Here is a 12583-nt window from a genome sequence, read left to right as displayed (position 1 = left end):
CCCCCGGGGGCTTGGCTTCTTTCCACATTAACAATATCCTGCGCCGGGCTACTAGGGACGCAAAGGCCAAAACATCGGCCTCTCTCGCCTCCTGCACTCCCGGCTCTTGTGCAACCCCAAATATAGCCAACCCCCAGCTTGGTTCGACCCGGACCCCCACTACTTTTGAAAGCACCTTTGTCACCCCCATCCAAAACCCCTGTAGTGCCGGGCATGACCAAAACATATGGGTATGATTCGCTGGGCTTCTCAAGCACCTCGCACACCTATCCTCCACCCCAAAAAATTTACTGAGCCGTGCTCCAGTCATATGCGCCCTGTGTAATACCTTAAACTGAATCAGGCTTAGCCTGGCACACGAGGACGACGAGTTTACCCTGCTTAGGGCATCTGCCCACAGCCCCTCCTCGATCTCCTCCCCCAGCTCTTCTTCCCATTTCCCTTTTAGTTCTTCTACCATAGTCTCCCCTTCGTCCCTCATTTCCCTATATATATCTGACACCTTACCATCCCCCACCCATGTCTTTGAGATCACTCTGTCCTGCACCTCTTGTGTCGGGAGCTGCGGGAATTCCCTCACCTGTTGCCTCGCAAAAGCCCTCAGTTGCATATACCTGAATGCATTCCCTTGGGGCAACCCATATTTCTCGGTCAGCACTCCCAGACTCGCGAACTTCCCATCCACAAACAGATCTTTCAGTTGCGTTATTCCTGCTCTTTGCCACATTCCATATCCCCCATCCATTCCCCCCGGGGCAAACCTATGGTTGTTTCTTATCGGGGACCCCCCCCAAGGCTCCAGTCTTTCCCCTATGCCGTCTCCACTGTCCCCAAATCTTCAGTGTAGCCACCACCACCGGGCTTGTGGTGTAGTTCCTCGGTGAGAACGGCAATGGGGCTGTCACCATAGCCTGTAGGCTAGTCCCCCTACAGGACGCCCTCTCTAATCTCTTCCACGCCGCTCCCTCCTCCTCTCCCATCCACTTACTCACCATTGAAATATTAGCGGCCCAATAATACTCACTTAGGCTCGGTAGTGCCAGCCCCCCCCAATCCCTGCTACGCTGTAAGAATCCCTTCCTCACTCTCGGGGTCTTCCCGGCCCACACAAAACCCATGATGCTCTTTTCAATCCTTTTAAAAAAAGCCTTCGTGATCACCACCGGGAGGCACTGAAACACAAAGAGGAATCTCGGGAGGACCACCATCTTAACCGCCTGCACCCTCCCTGCCAGTGACAGGGATACCATATCCCATCTCTTGAAATCCTCCTCCATTTGTTCCACCAACCGCGTTAAATTTAACCTATGCAATGTGCCCCAATTCTTGGCTATCTGGATCCCCAGGTAACGAAAGTCCCTTGTTACCTTCCTCAACGGTAGGTCCTCTATTTCTCTACTCTGCTCCCCTGGATGCACCACAAACAACTCACTTTTCCCCATGTTCAATTTATACCCTGAAAAATCCCCAAACTCCCCAAGTATCCGCATTATTTCTGGCATCCCCTCCACCGGGTCTGCCACATATAGTAACAAATCGTCCGCATACAAAGATACCCGATGTTCTTCTCATCCTCTAAGTACTCCCCTCCAATTCTTGGAACCCCTCAACGCTATCGCCAGGGGCTCAATCGCCAGTGCAAACAATAATGGGGACAGAGGGCATCCCTGCCTTGTCCCTCTATGGAGCCGAAAATATGCAGATCCCCGCCCATTCGTGACCACGCTCGCCATCGGGGCCCTATACAACAGCTGCACCCATCTAACATACCCCTCTCCAAAACCAAATCTCCTCAACACCTCCCACAAATAATCCCACTCGTGTGTACCATCTACAAGATGCACTGCAGTAACTCACCAAGGTTCTGTACACAGCAACTTCCAAACCCATGACCACTAGCATCTGGAAGGACAAGAGCAGCAGATATCTGGGAAACCCACCACCTAGAGGTGCCCCTCCAAATCACTCACCACCCCAACTTGGAAACATATTGCCGTTCCTTCACTGCCGCTAGGGCAACATCCTAGAACCCCCCTCCCGAACAGCACAGTGGGTGTGCCAACAGCTCCCGGACTGCAGCGGTTCAAGAAGACCACTCACCATCTCCTTCTGAAGGGCAACTAGGGATGGGCAATAAATGCTGGCCTACCCAGTGATCGCCACATCCCGTAAATTAATGGAATTTTTTTTTTTTTTTAAAACATGGAGCAGGATTCTCCCATTCGGCGGCAGAATGTCCAAGCCGTCGGAAACGCTGCTGGGAGTACCGATTCTGGCCCCTACCAGCACGGTAGCTGGAGATGTTCACGCCGCTCCAGCCTTCCATCCCGGCGTGAACTGTGCACCGCAGGATCCGCACATATGCAGTGGCGCCGGCGCCAACCTTGGCTTGCGCGGTGGCCTTCCTCAATGTGCCAGCCCCGACACAACATGGCACGGGGGTTCAGGGGCCGGCACGGATGAAAATAGGCATGAGGAGCGAGAGGCCGGCCCGCCGATCGCGTGCCGGCGTTGGGGCGGCGTGGCCCGGTTGCGGGGATTCTCCGGCCCAACCCCAGGCTGGGAGAAGCCTGCCCATGATATTTCATTAATTTCTTAGTATTATCTTCTGCCCAGAAGGTTGACTGCCTTGGTCTGACCTGTGCTGCCCTTACACATTCCACGTAGCTCAGTCATATCCAGTCCATTGTATCCATCATCCATTTTCTCCTCTGCTTCCTTCTCCTATATTTTCCATTGATCTTCCCCTCCCATATTTTCTCTGTCTACCGCCTCCTCTAGTGACGTGACCGAAGTATTTAATCTTTCTCTGATACATTGCACCAATTTCCTCTTTTCTCCAGCCATTTCCAGTATTTACTCATTAGTCTTTGTGTAGGATACGCAGAACATCCTCCAAATGTCAACATCTAGAATGCATTCAGCTTAACAATAGTCTCTTTGTTTAATACAGATGAGAGAAATGTAGCACCTTGTTGTGTTATGTACTCTGGGATAACAAGCAGCAACTGGATGCAGCTTTAACCAAAAGATACTCCAGACCTTGAAGTCAGTTCAATCTGATTTATTGAACCAGTAGCAGTTTCTATGAGTTTGACTCTCTGATAACCTAAGTGTGGTTACTCCATCTGACTGAACCAGACTAGCTCTTATCCACGTGCTGGAGGTGTGATACTGTACATACACCCGGTCTCACTCTGTAGATGTTCATCAGTGGAAAGAGGCGGAGTGTGAATGCCTCGTGCCTTTTATCGTCAGATACCACCCCCGAGTGTCCTGTCTGCTCATTGGTCATGTCCTGTTCTCGGTGTTCATTAGCTGCCTGTCTATCATTATCTGCATGTCTGCATATCATGACACACCTCAGCATTCCTTTCCTAAGACTCAGGTTCAGTTTCTTCGATGTTAACACATCCTTCTTTCTGACAAAGCTGGCCTTTGCCATCTCAATTCTCCTTCGGATCTCACAACCACATCTCCCAACTGCCCAAGGTCTGTGAACCTTTTCACTTGTTCCAGTGCTTGTCCATTTACTTCAATTTTCACTCCCAGCCTTGGGTCTTTGCTTATCACCATTGTCTTGGTTTTCTTTACATTCATTCTTAATCCATATTCCAGTATTCATAGTCTGGTAAAGTATGCTAAGTATAATGTAGCACAGACCCTTTGCAGTAACAATGCTCAGAGTGCAACAATAGGACATGGGCTTTTCACACAATTACAAGGGAATCCTTTTCAGGACTAATCCTCTGACTACCCCTAACCCCACTCACCCCTATATCCCACAACTACAGTGGTAAATGTTAATTTGCTGCTCGGATTCCACAACTGTAATATGCAAGAGATTCACCAATGAATGCCCTCAATGTTTTCGATTTTTTTTCCTCCATGATGATGCAGAAACTCATTTAACTCATTTTTATCTGGGATCACAGGGTGCAAGAATGTACCTCCACAACATCATCATTAACGGATATAGAATGAAATAATCCTCACGTGAAAGGGGTAGTTGTACCAGCATTCTCGGCTATCCCACAACCAGGGACTCTGTTGGGGGGACGGGTGGAAGCAAACACAAATTTAAGAAGTCATTTTACTTTCAGGATGGAACACAATTTTTTTAAAAAATTTACAGAGAGAACATTTTTTGAAATGTGGACATGAATGTTGACAAATGATTACGGGCAGGATTCTCTGGCCTCCCAGCCGCACGTCTCATGCCGTTCACTGCTGCAGGGATTCTCTGCTCCCGCCGCTGTCCATGGGAATTCCCATTGAAGCCACCCCACGCCACCGGGAAACCAGTGGGTGGGGGTGCGCTGTTGGCAGGACCAGAGAATCCCGCCGCCAGCGAACGGCCAGAGAATCCCGCCGCCAGCGAACGGCCAGAGAATTCCGGGCAAAGTGTCCAGAATATGTCACATATGGCACGGAAAGAAAGAAAAATAACCACAGCACCAACGACAAGGTAAAGGAAGAAAGGAAAATGAAATGCAGTTCAGACACCGACTTAAAAAAGATCACCCATGGATCTCTTCAAAGCCTGTTCGATGCTCATCCTGTTTTGCAACAGTCAAGACCTAAGAACTGGCATTAAAAGAATTTGGCTGACTCCCAGCTGAGTTGTTTGCCTCCAGAGTGCTAAGCTGCCAGACAAAATGTTTGTGCTGGAGTTGTTGACTGAGTACCGATTATAGATTAACAAATCTGCAAATTTGTGCAACTGCGCTGGGCAAATAAATGTTGAACTTTCAAGACCATAGATCCCCCGAAAGCTAAGTGAATTTATCCACAGAGTTTGCCGAACCAACGAGCCAAACCAGATTCCAGGTATGTTCCCTGGATTGTTCTGAGCGAGCAGAGCTCAATCTGGACAACAGAAGGCGGCAAGGCTGCACCTGGCCTCGGTTACGAAATCGGCCAGGTATCTCACCTATCACCGCCATCCATTATCTCCTGCTGTGAATGAGTGAAAGATGATCAGTCTCCGCTGTCATACCCCTGGCAGATAACCAGCCCGCCGACAGGCAGCGGTGTGTCTCGGACCTCCAGGCAGTGCCACCTGAGTGCGAGGTATCAGACCACGGGACCATAACCCAGCAGGCAGCAACCCATCATCAAGTGATGAGAGGGCCAAGAGTGAAGACAGCTGACAAGGATTTTTATTTCCTTTCTAATTCTGAATTACTCCCCAAAATCTATGTTACTCACATGCGGCATGTGCCAGTACATGTTTCATGCCAAATTCATACACCAAGTTGTTTCCTTACCTTTGACAGGTAATAAAAACTGAATGAAAAGGCCCATAGATAGAAAGTGAACTTCCACCTGCGAGACAGAAAAATGAAAGCTTTACTAACACAGTGCAACACTGTACACAAATATATATATATATATTTTTAAAAACAAACGTTTTAAACTGTTTGCTCACTGTTGTTCATTCTCAATTTGGGTATTACATGCCATTAGATATGACAAACCACCCACAATAAACGGCCCATAGGCCTGTAATTTAATTTTTCCTCACTATCCTATGGAGAAACCTGCATAGTATATGTTCTCAGTATTTATGCCCAGTCTCAGTTAACGTGGTCACGTCTGGTTGGACACATTCCTGCAGGTGCTATCACATGCCTCCAACCATCCCTCCTCCACAGTCTTGCTGTTTGGTCAACTAACACATCCAGTTTCATCCTGCACTGTCTTCCCAAACCAATTGGAAGGTGAATAGTCTGTTTATGGCCCAATTGGATGACTTTTGACTGTGAGTCAAACACCATACGTGATATTTTTGTAAATAGTAAACAAAAAAAGTGTTCAGTCACACAGAATTTGAATATTGCTGAAAAGAGACATGCAGCTTGCACTTATTAGGACAAGTGCAAGAATACCAAAATTTTCAACAATCACAACTATTTATACTACTGGAGAAAATGATGCTGATTGGTTGGCAAATCAACACCGATTGGTCGCGATTTTGCCATGGAGAAGACAGTGGGGAACAATAGACTCCCCAAGGCCCTGGGTAATTCAGAAAAGGCACAAGGCTTGAACGTATTCTTTGTGTTTGCAGAAAATGGCTCACTGAGGACAGGTCCCCAAGTATGTCACTTCTTCCTTGCTATGCCCCTAGGGTTGCGTTTTCCAGATTTGTCTTCAATTCCTGAAGGTTTGGACAACCCTAATCTCAGTGGCACTCCCGTTTAGAAATTAAGATTCTGGCAGAGCTGTGTAAGAGTCCTTCCTGTCTATTTCCTTTGTTCCCTTTTATTTTTATTATTTTGGTCCATGGACCCATAATCAGGATGTGTCGTTAAACAGAAGATTCAAAGTTGAAGCAGCCTGTTTCCAAGGACACTGTGGTCCCAGGTTTTGTATTTTGGAGAGGAGAAAGCAGAGTCCTTGGCACCGAGTGGATCTTAGGGATAAACTTTGGAGGGAGTCGGTTCAACTGGTGGGTTGACCAGGGACGGTGTTCTGCCTAATAATTGTCAGTGATTGGTTTGAGAGAACTTAGCGGAAGTGTTCAGACCTTGGAAGTGAAAGGAACAGCAAGCAGGAGCGAGAGAGATGTGTAGGAGCTGCTTTATTGTGCTGATAGCAGAAAGTGGCTGGCACACCCTTTGTTGTGAATCTGAATTGATGCTGAGTCTGCACAGAAAGTAGACAACCTTACCAGAGAAAGCCATCTCAAGCCTAGAAGGAAGAAATACCAACACAAAAGCCTGAATTTCAGATAGACATTGACTGGGAAGTCACCCCAGTGCATCAATGATTCATTTTATTTAGGTTTTCTTTCCCTTTCCACCACCCTTTATCTATAACATATTGTACATAGATTGTGGAGAGAGAGTGGGGAGAGTTAGGAAGGGGGGGGGGGGGGGGGGGGGGGGGTTGGAAAGGGGTAGTAGATCATCAGTTGCATTTTCTATCCATTTAATTATAATACTGTGCATAATAAAAGGTTACTTGTGTTTTAAAGTTACAAACCTGGTGGCTGCAGCTTATTGGGCTCAACCAAGGACCTTGGGTATTTTAAATAAAATCTAATTTCACCTGTGTTGTGACTACAGGTCAAGTGGGGCTGGAATTGACCACACACTAGCCCAGGGTGTCATGACAGTTGGAAGATTCAGCTTACCTAGCCTACGTAATTTTTAGCTGGACAAAGTTAGAACTAATATTGCCCAGCTAACTCTTTATTGGAGTCTTTTTGGACCAGTGCAGTGCCCATGAGTCCAAGATGGAAGGGCCTAAGGCTGGCCCAAAATTAGGCTATGGGCCTCAATTAAACAATGGGGGCGAACAGCACATGCATGTCATACTTCCACGGGAAATTCACCTTTTTTTTTTCTTCTTTTTTTCGCAGCAACTAATTTCAGTCAGCCTGACTCACTGGAGTAGCCCCAGGCAAGCAAGGGTGGGGTTAGAGAATATTCTGGAGAGAGACCAATCTCAACCGGCAGAAGTGCTGTGTGTCAGAAGTGCTCCTGCTCCTCAGGATGGCTTCAAAAATATTTGTAATTGGCAGCCACTGCTTAGACCATTGAAGAACTCAGAGTGGGGCAGGTCAACCCAATTTCTGTGAGAGGACCAAAGACAGCTCCACACTTACAGGACATTCTTTGGGTGAATGCCAGGGCGACTTAAAGAACAAAATGGCCCAAACTAATTTCAAGTCAAACTTTCTTCTTTGGGGTACAGATGGTGAGTTCCTGAAGCTGGGCCACCAACCATAAAAAAAGTGCAATGAACCCCAATTTCCGTCCAATATTTTGATTTTGCTACACCTGCACATATGCGGTCATGGAATACCCGTAGTAATTGGCCTCTATGTAATGAGAGTCTTGTTAAAAACGTTTTAAAATTGTCTCACTAAATTACTCACTAATTTCCTCCACCTGCACAGCCCCACAATTTTTCTTTCAGTTTTGCCACCCTGGCACCCACTGGAAAGTTGAACAGCTCTTACGCTTTTGTTGGAACCCCTCGTGCTAGGAGGCGTGTGGGCAGAGCCTATTCAGGACTCTTCCTCCGCTCAGGTCTCTGGCCTCTGCCTGACTGAGATCAAGAAGTGCAGAGAACACGGGATTAATTAGCACCCATAAGTGCTGGTCTCCACCATGCCACCTTCAGATAAAAACACAATCAATTCAGTTCTTTATGCAATCTATACATAGTCTATTCACTAAAAGGCATCAAATGAGTCACAGGTGCTTTGCTAGAGGGAGCAAGGAAATCAGCAGTAAAAAGGATAGCAGACTCCCATATGGGCAACTCCGAGGTGACTTGCTTGCCAAGTGTTTTTGGCAGGCGCTCAAGTTACGAGTGGGGGTATTTATTTTTTGTTTCATGGGATGTGGACATCCTGACAAGGCCAGCATTTGTTGCCCATTCCCAATTGCACCTGAACTGAATGACTTGCTGGGCCATTTCAGAGGGCAGTTCAGAGTCAATCACATTGCTGTGGGTCTGGAGTCACTGTAGGCCAGACCAGGTAAGGTTGGCAGATTTCCTTCCCTAAAAGGACATGAATGAACAAGATGGTTTTTTAAAATGACAAATCAACAATGATTTCACGATCACGATTACTAAGAATAGCTTTCAATTCCTGGTTTTATTTTTATGAATTTAAATTTCACGAGCTGGGATTTGAACCCTTGCCCACAGACTATGAACCTGAGCCTCTGGATTGCTGGCCTAGTAAGATGCTCACTACACCCTACTGGGGAGGTAACTTGCGATAGGCAAAGAATGCAGAATGTTTTTGTGTTCTCATAAAGGTACATTGGAAAGTTTAGCAAGTGGGCAAGGATCTAGCAAATGGAGTATAATGCTGGCAACTTCAAAATTGTCCATTTTGGCAGAAAGAATGGAAAAACATATTATCTAAATAGTGAGAGATTGCAAAGCACAGATTCAGAGGTACAGCAAATAATAAGGAAAGCTAATAGAGTGTTATCATTTATTGTGAGGGGAGTTGAACACAAAAGTACGGAGGTTTTGCTTCAGTTATAAGACCACATCTGGAAGACTGTGGTCTCCTTATTTAAGGAAGGATTAAATGCAGGATGGGAATAGAGGGATACGCACCCTGGAAGTGCAGAAGATTTTAGTTTAGACGGGCAGCATGGTCGGCACAGGCTTGGAGGGCCGAAGGGCCTGTTCCTGTGCTGTACTTTTCTTTGTTCTTTTTTCAGTACAGAGAAGGGTTACTAATACCTGGAATGGGCAGGTTATTTTATGGGGACAGATTAGACACGCTCTCCTTGTCCCCACTGGGGTTGAGAAGATTAAGAAGCGACTTGGTTGAAACATATAAAATCCTGAGGGGGCCTGACAGCATGGATGTGAAGAGGATGTTTCCTCTTGTGGGAGAATCTAGAACTAACAGTCGCTGTTTAAATAAGGGGTCACCCATTTAAGAAAGATCAGCAAAGAATTCTCTCAGAGGGTATCGAGTCTTTGGAACTCCCTTCCGCAAAAGGCAGTGAAAGAAGAATCTATGGAATGTTTTCAAGGCAGAGCCAGATAGATTATTGATAAACAAGGGGATAAAAAATTATCAAGAGTAGGCGAGAAGTCACAGTCAGATCAGTTATGATTTTTTTGAATGGCAGAGCAGACATGAAGTGCTGAGTGGCCTATTCCTGTTCCTAACCCGTACGTTCGGATGCAAAACGTGGTATGGCAAGAATCAATTACATGCTCTCGCAGAACTTTGTCAGCAGACTTGGTTTGTCCTGGTATCGCCGCAGCTTGAACCATTGTATCACTCTGTGTGTGTCCCAATCCAGCTGTTTTGCCAAACGAGTCAGGTGGTTTTTACCAGGTTCCTACAAAAATGATTAAAACAGCCACAAAGTCAAGGAAATATCAGAAATTATTTAACCGGGTTAGAATTTGCCAATCAACCTACTTGTCTTCTTTGTTTTTAGCTCTCTGCCCAAAGGCAGGTCTGACCCACAGCACCACAACCTCCACCACAAGTAGGGCAAGGATACAGGTCCCAAATTCACCTTAGCCAGAAGAAGGATCGAACCACATGCTGTTGACACCAATCTGATCCACACCAGCCATCCAGCATCCGGAGGAGTCCGATTTGCTGTGACAACATGCACTTTGACATGCACTCCAGTATGGAGCTTACATGCACTCCAGTCTGGAGCTATGTATAGTGACAGGAGAACTCCAATTTTCTATCCATCATATGGCTGACAAGGAATCTCTCTCACTCTTAGTGCCTGACTAGCTAGGTTATGAATGTGCACCGCTCTTGTCTTGGAGTCAGCCTTGAACCCAGAGCTTCTGACTCCGAGGCAGGGACACTATCCACTGCTACACAAGGTCTCCCAAGATGATATTAATTAATGGCCGTATTTTCCAGCCCCCGCCCCAGCGGCATGTTTTCTGGTGACCGAGGCGGCTCACCCTTGGTCTTCTTGTCCCACCATGTCTACGATGCTTGTCCCCCTGCCTGTCGTGGGGGGGGGGGGGGGGGGGGGGGGGGGGGATTGCCTTCAGCGGGAAAGAAGATTCCACTGGCAGGAAGGGCTGAAAAATCCCACCCTATCTTTTGTTAAGTGAAAGGAAGTTAGTTGAAAGCTGCATTGAGTGGAAAGAGAATACAAATTTGTGATGATCCCACAGAAGCCTCATGGAAACATAGCATTTATTATGCTGCTTAGCAAAAGGTTTATCGAACATCTCCATAGGGTCAGCTTGAATCTTTTCTTTTCCCAGATGTAAAGGCCCATTCATGATTTTGAAATTCATTACCATGATATTCAGCAAGGTAAAAATCCATTTTAAAAAAAGAGCTTAAAATCAGGACTAAACTAAAAGTATCATAGTATAAAGTTGAAGTGCAGAAAGCGTGTTAATTTTGGGTAAGGGAAAATAAACCGCAGCTTATGAATTTGTACCTCACCATATAAAATATACTGGGTGATTTCATGAGGCTCCCATAACACTGTCATCGTCGTCCGGCCTCTGCCCCGAAACTGCTGAAAAAAACCAGCCATGCCTTTATCACCTTAATCCCTGATTATTTTGTGCTATCCTGCCTGGCCTCACTTATGCCACAATCTGTAAACCGTGGCTCATCCAAAATGCTGCTCTCAATATCCCATCTGCGTCGAGTACAGCCTTTCCATTGCGGTCTTTACTAATCTACATTGGCTTCCTCCAGTCCCCCCAACATCGCAATTTTTCTCATTCTTGCGTTGAAATCCCTGCATGGCAGTGTCCCTCCCTGTGCCGGTAACTTTCCTCAGCTCTACCTCCTACCTACCTACCCCCCCCCCCCCCCCAAATAACTCTCCACTCTTTTTGACTGGCCTCTTGCTTCCTCCTTTCGCCCCACTTTTGCTGGTCACACTTTCAGCCATTTAGGCCCCATATTCTGGAAATGCCTTTCGCACCACCCTCCTTGAATTCCACATCCTTACCCAAACCATTTATCACCCACCTCATCCCCATCCCAATATCTCCTTCTTTGTCCCGTTTCCATTTTGTTTACTGCTTACATATCTCCAAAGCACCTGGGAATGTTCTTCGACATTAAAGTAATGATATAACGGCAAGTTGCTGGTGATGAGTGTTATGTAAAGCGAGACTTGATTTTAACATTTCATTTTCTATAACTGTAAACATTTAGTGCACATATATTTATTTAGCTTACATTCTAAATTCTATTGTAATAATTCGAAGACTCATCAATATAATCTCACCGTAGTTATATCTTTGAAAACTTTTTCCAGAACAATGTTTTGCTGAGCCTTCTGGATTGGCCTACAGTCTACTCCAAGGAACTTTGCAAATGGTGTAGCGATAAACCTAAAAGCATTAAAAATAAACCAGAAATTTTGAAATACACCAGTAAGCAAAAGTAACACAGCATGCCTCCAAGTGCATCATTATTTTGATACAATGAAAGTGACCTGTGTCTACATGGGACCGCAGTGGATACAATCAAAATAGACCATGGATGGTGTCAGATACGGATATACCTCGAGACTCATACTAAACTTAGTAAATTAAAATCAACATTTATACAATGTTCAGATCTCACAACTATAATATATTAATATATGACACCACCTTTATAAATGGGTTTGAGAGGGGCGGCATGGTGGCGCTGTGGTTAGCACTGCTGTCTCACGACCGCCGAGGTCCCAGGTTCGATCCCGGCTCTGGGTCACTGACCCTGTGACGTTTGCACATCCTCCCAGTGTTTGCGTGGGTTTCGCCCCCACAACACAAAGGTGTGCAAGGTAGGTGGATTGGCCATGCTAAATTGTCCCTTAATTGGAAAAAATGAATTGGGTACTCTAAATTTTTTTTAAAATAATATAATTGGGTTTTGATCCTGCCTGTGTGTGATGATTTTCAGAGAGCCAGGGGAATAACAGATGGAGTAGTGGACGCTCAGAGGAAAGAAGCTGCTCTCTCCCTCCCTCATGTTTTCTCCAGAAAAGCTGCATAGCTGTTCACAGAATCTGCATGAATCTACAGTGAAAACCTCAAACTGATGGCCTAGATTGAAGAAAGGTGTGCTAGAAACAACCATCTGAAACAAATA

The 12583-nt window shown here is 46.0% G+C and overlaps 1 protein-coding gene across 1 annotated transcript in view; it reads right to left on the bottom strand.

Moving 5' to 3' along the window:
* Positions 1–12583, bottom strand: part of LOC140398513 (ceramide synthase 6-like) — a 53614-nt gene that overhangs the window by 25573 nt on the left and 15458 nt on the right. The window contains 4 exon segments of the mRNA XM_072487282.1: positions 3997–4047; positions 5271–5328; positions 9706–9836; positions 11733–11838. Of these exon segments, the coding sequence (XP_072343383.1) occupies positions 3997–4047; positions 5271–5328; positions 9706–9836; positions 11733–11838 (346 nt within the window).

Source organism: Scyliorhinus torazame, chromosome 21 (genome assembly GCF_047496885.1).
Source record: "Scyliorhinus torazame isolate Kashiwa2021f chromosome 21, sScyTor2.1, whole genome shotgun sequence".
Taxonomy (NCBI): domain Eukaryota; kingdom Metazoa; phylum Chordata; class Chondrichthyes; order Carcharhiniformes; family Scyliorhinidae; genus Scyliorhinus; species Scyliorhinus torazame.
This window is presented reverse-complemented; position numbering and strand designations above follow the sequence as displayed.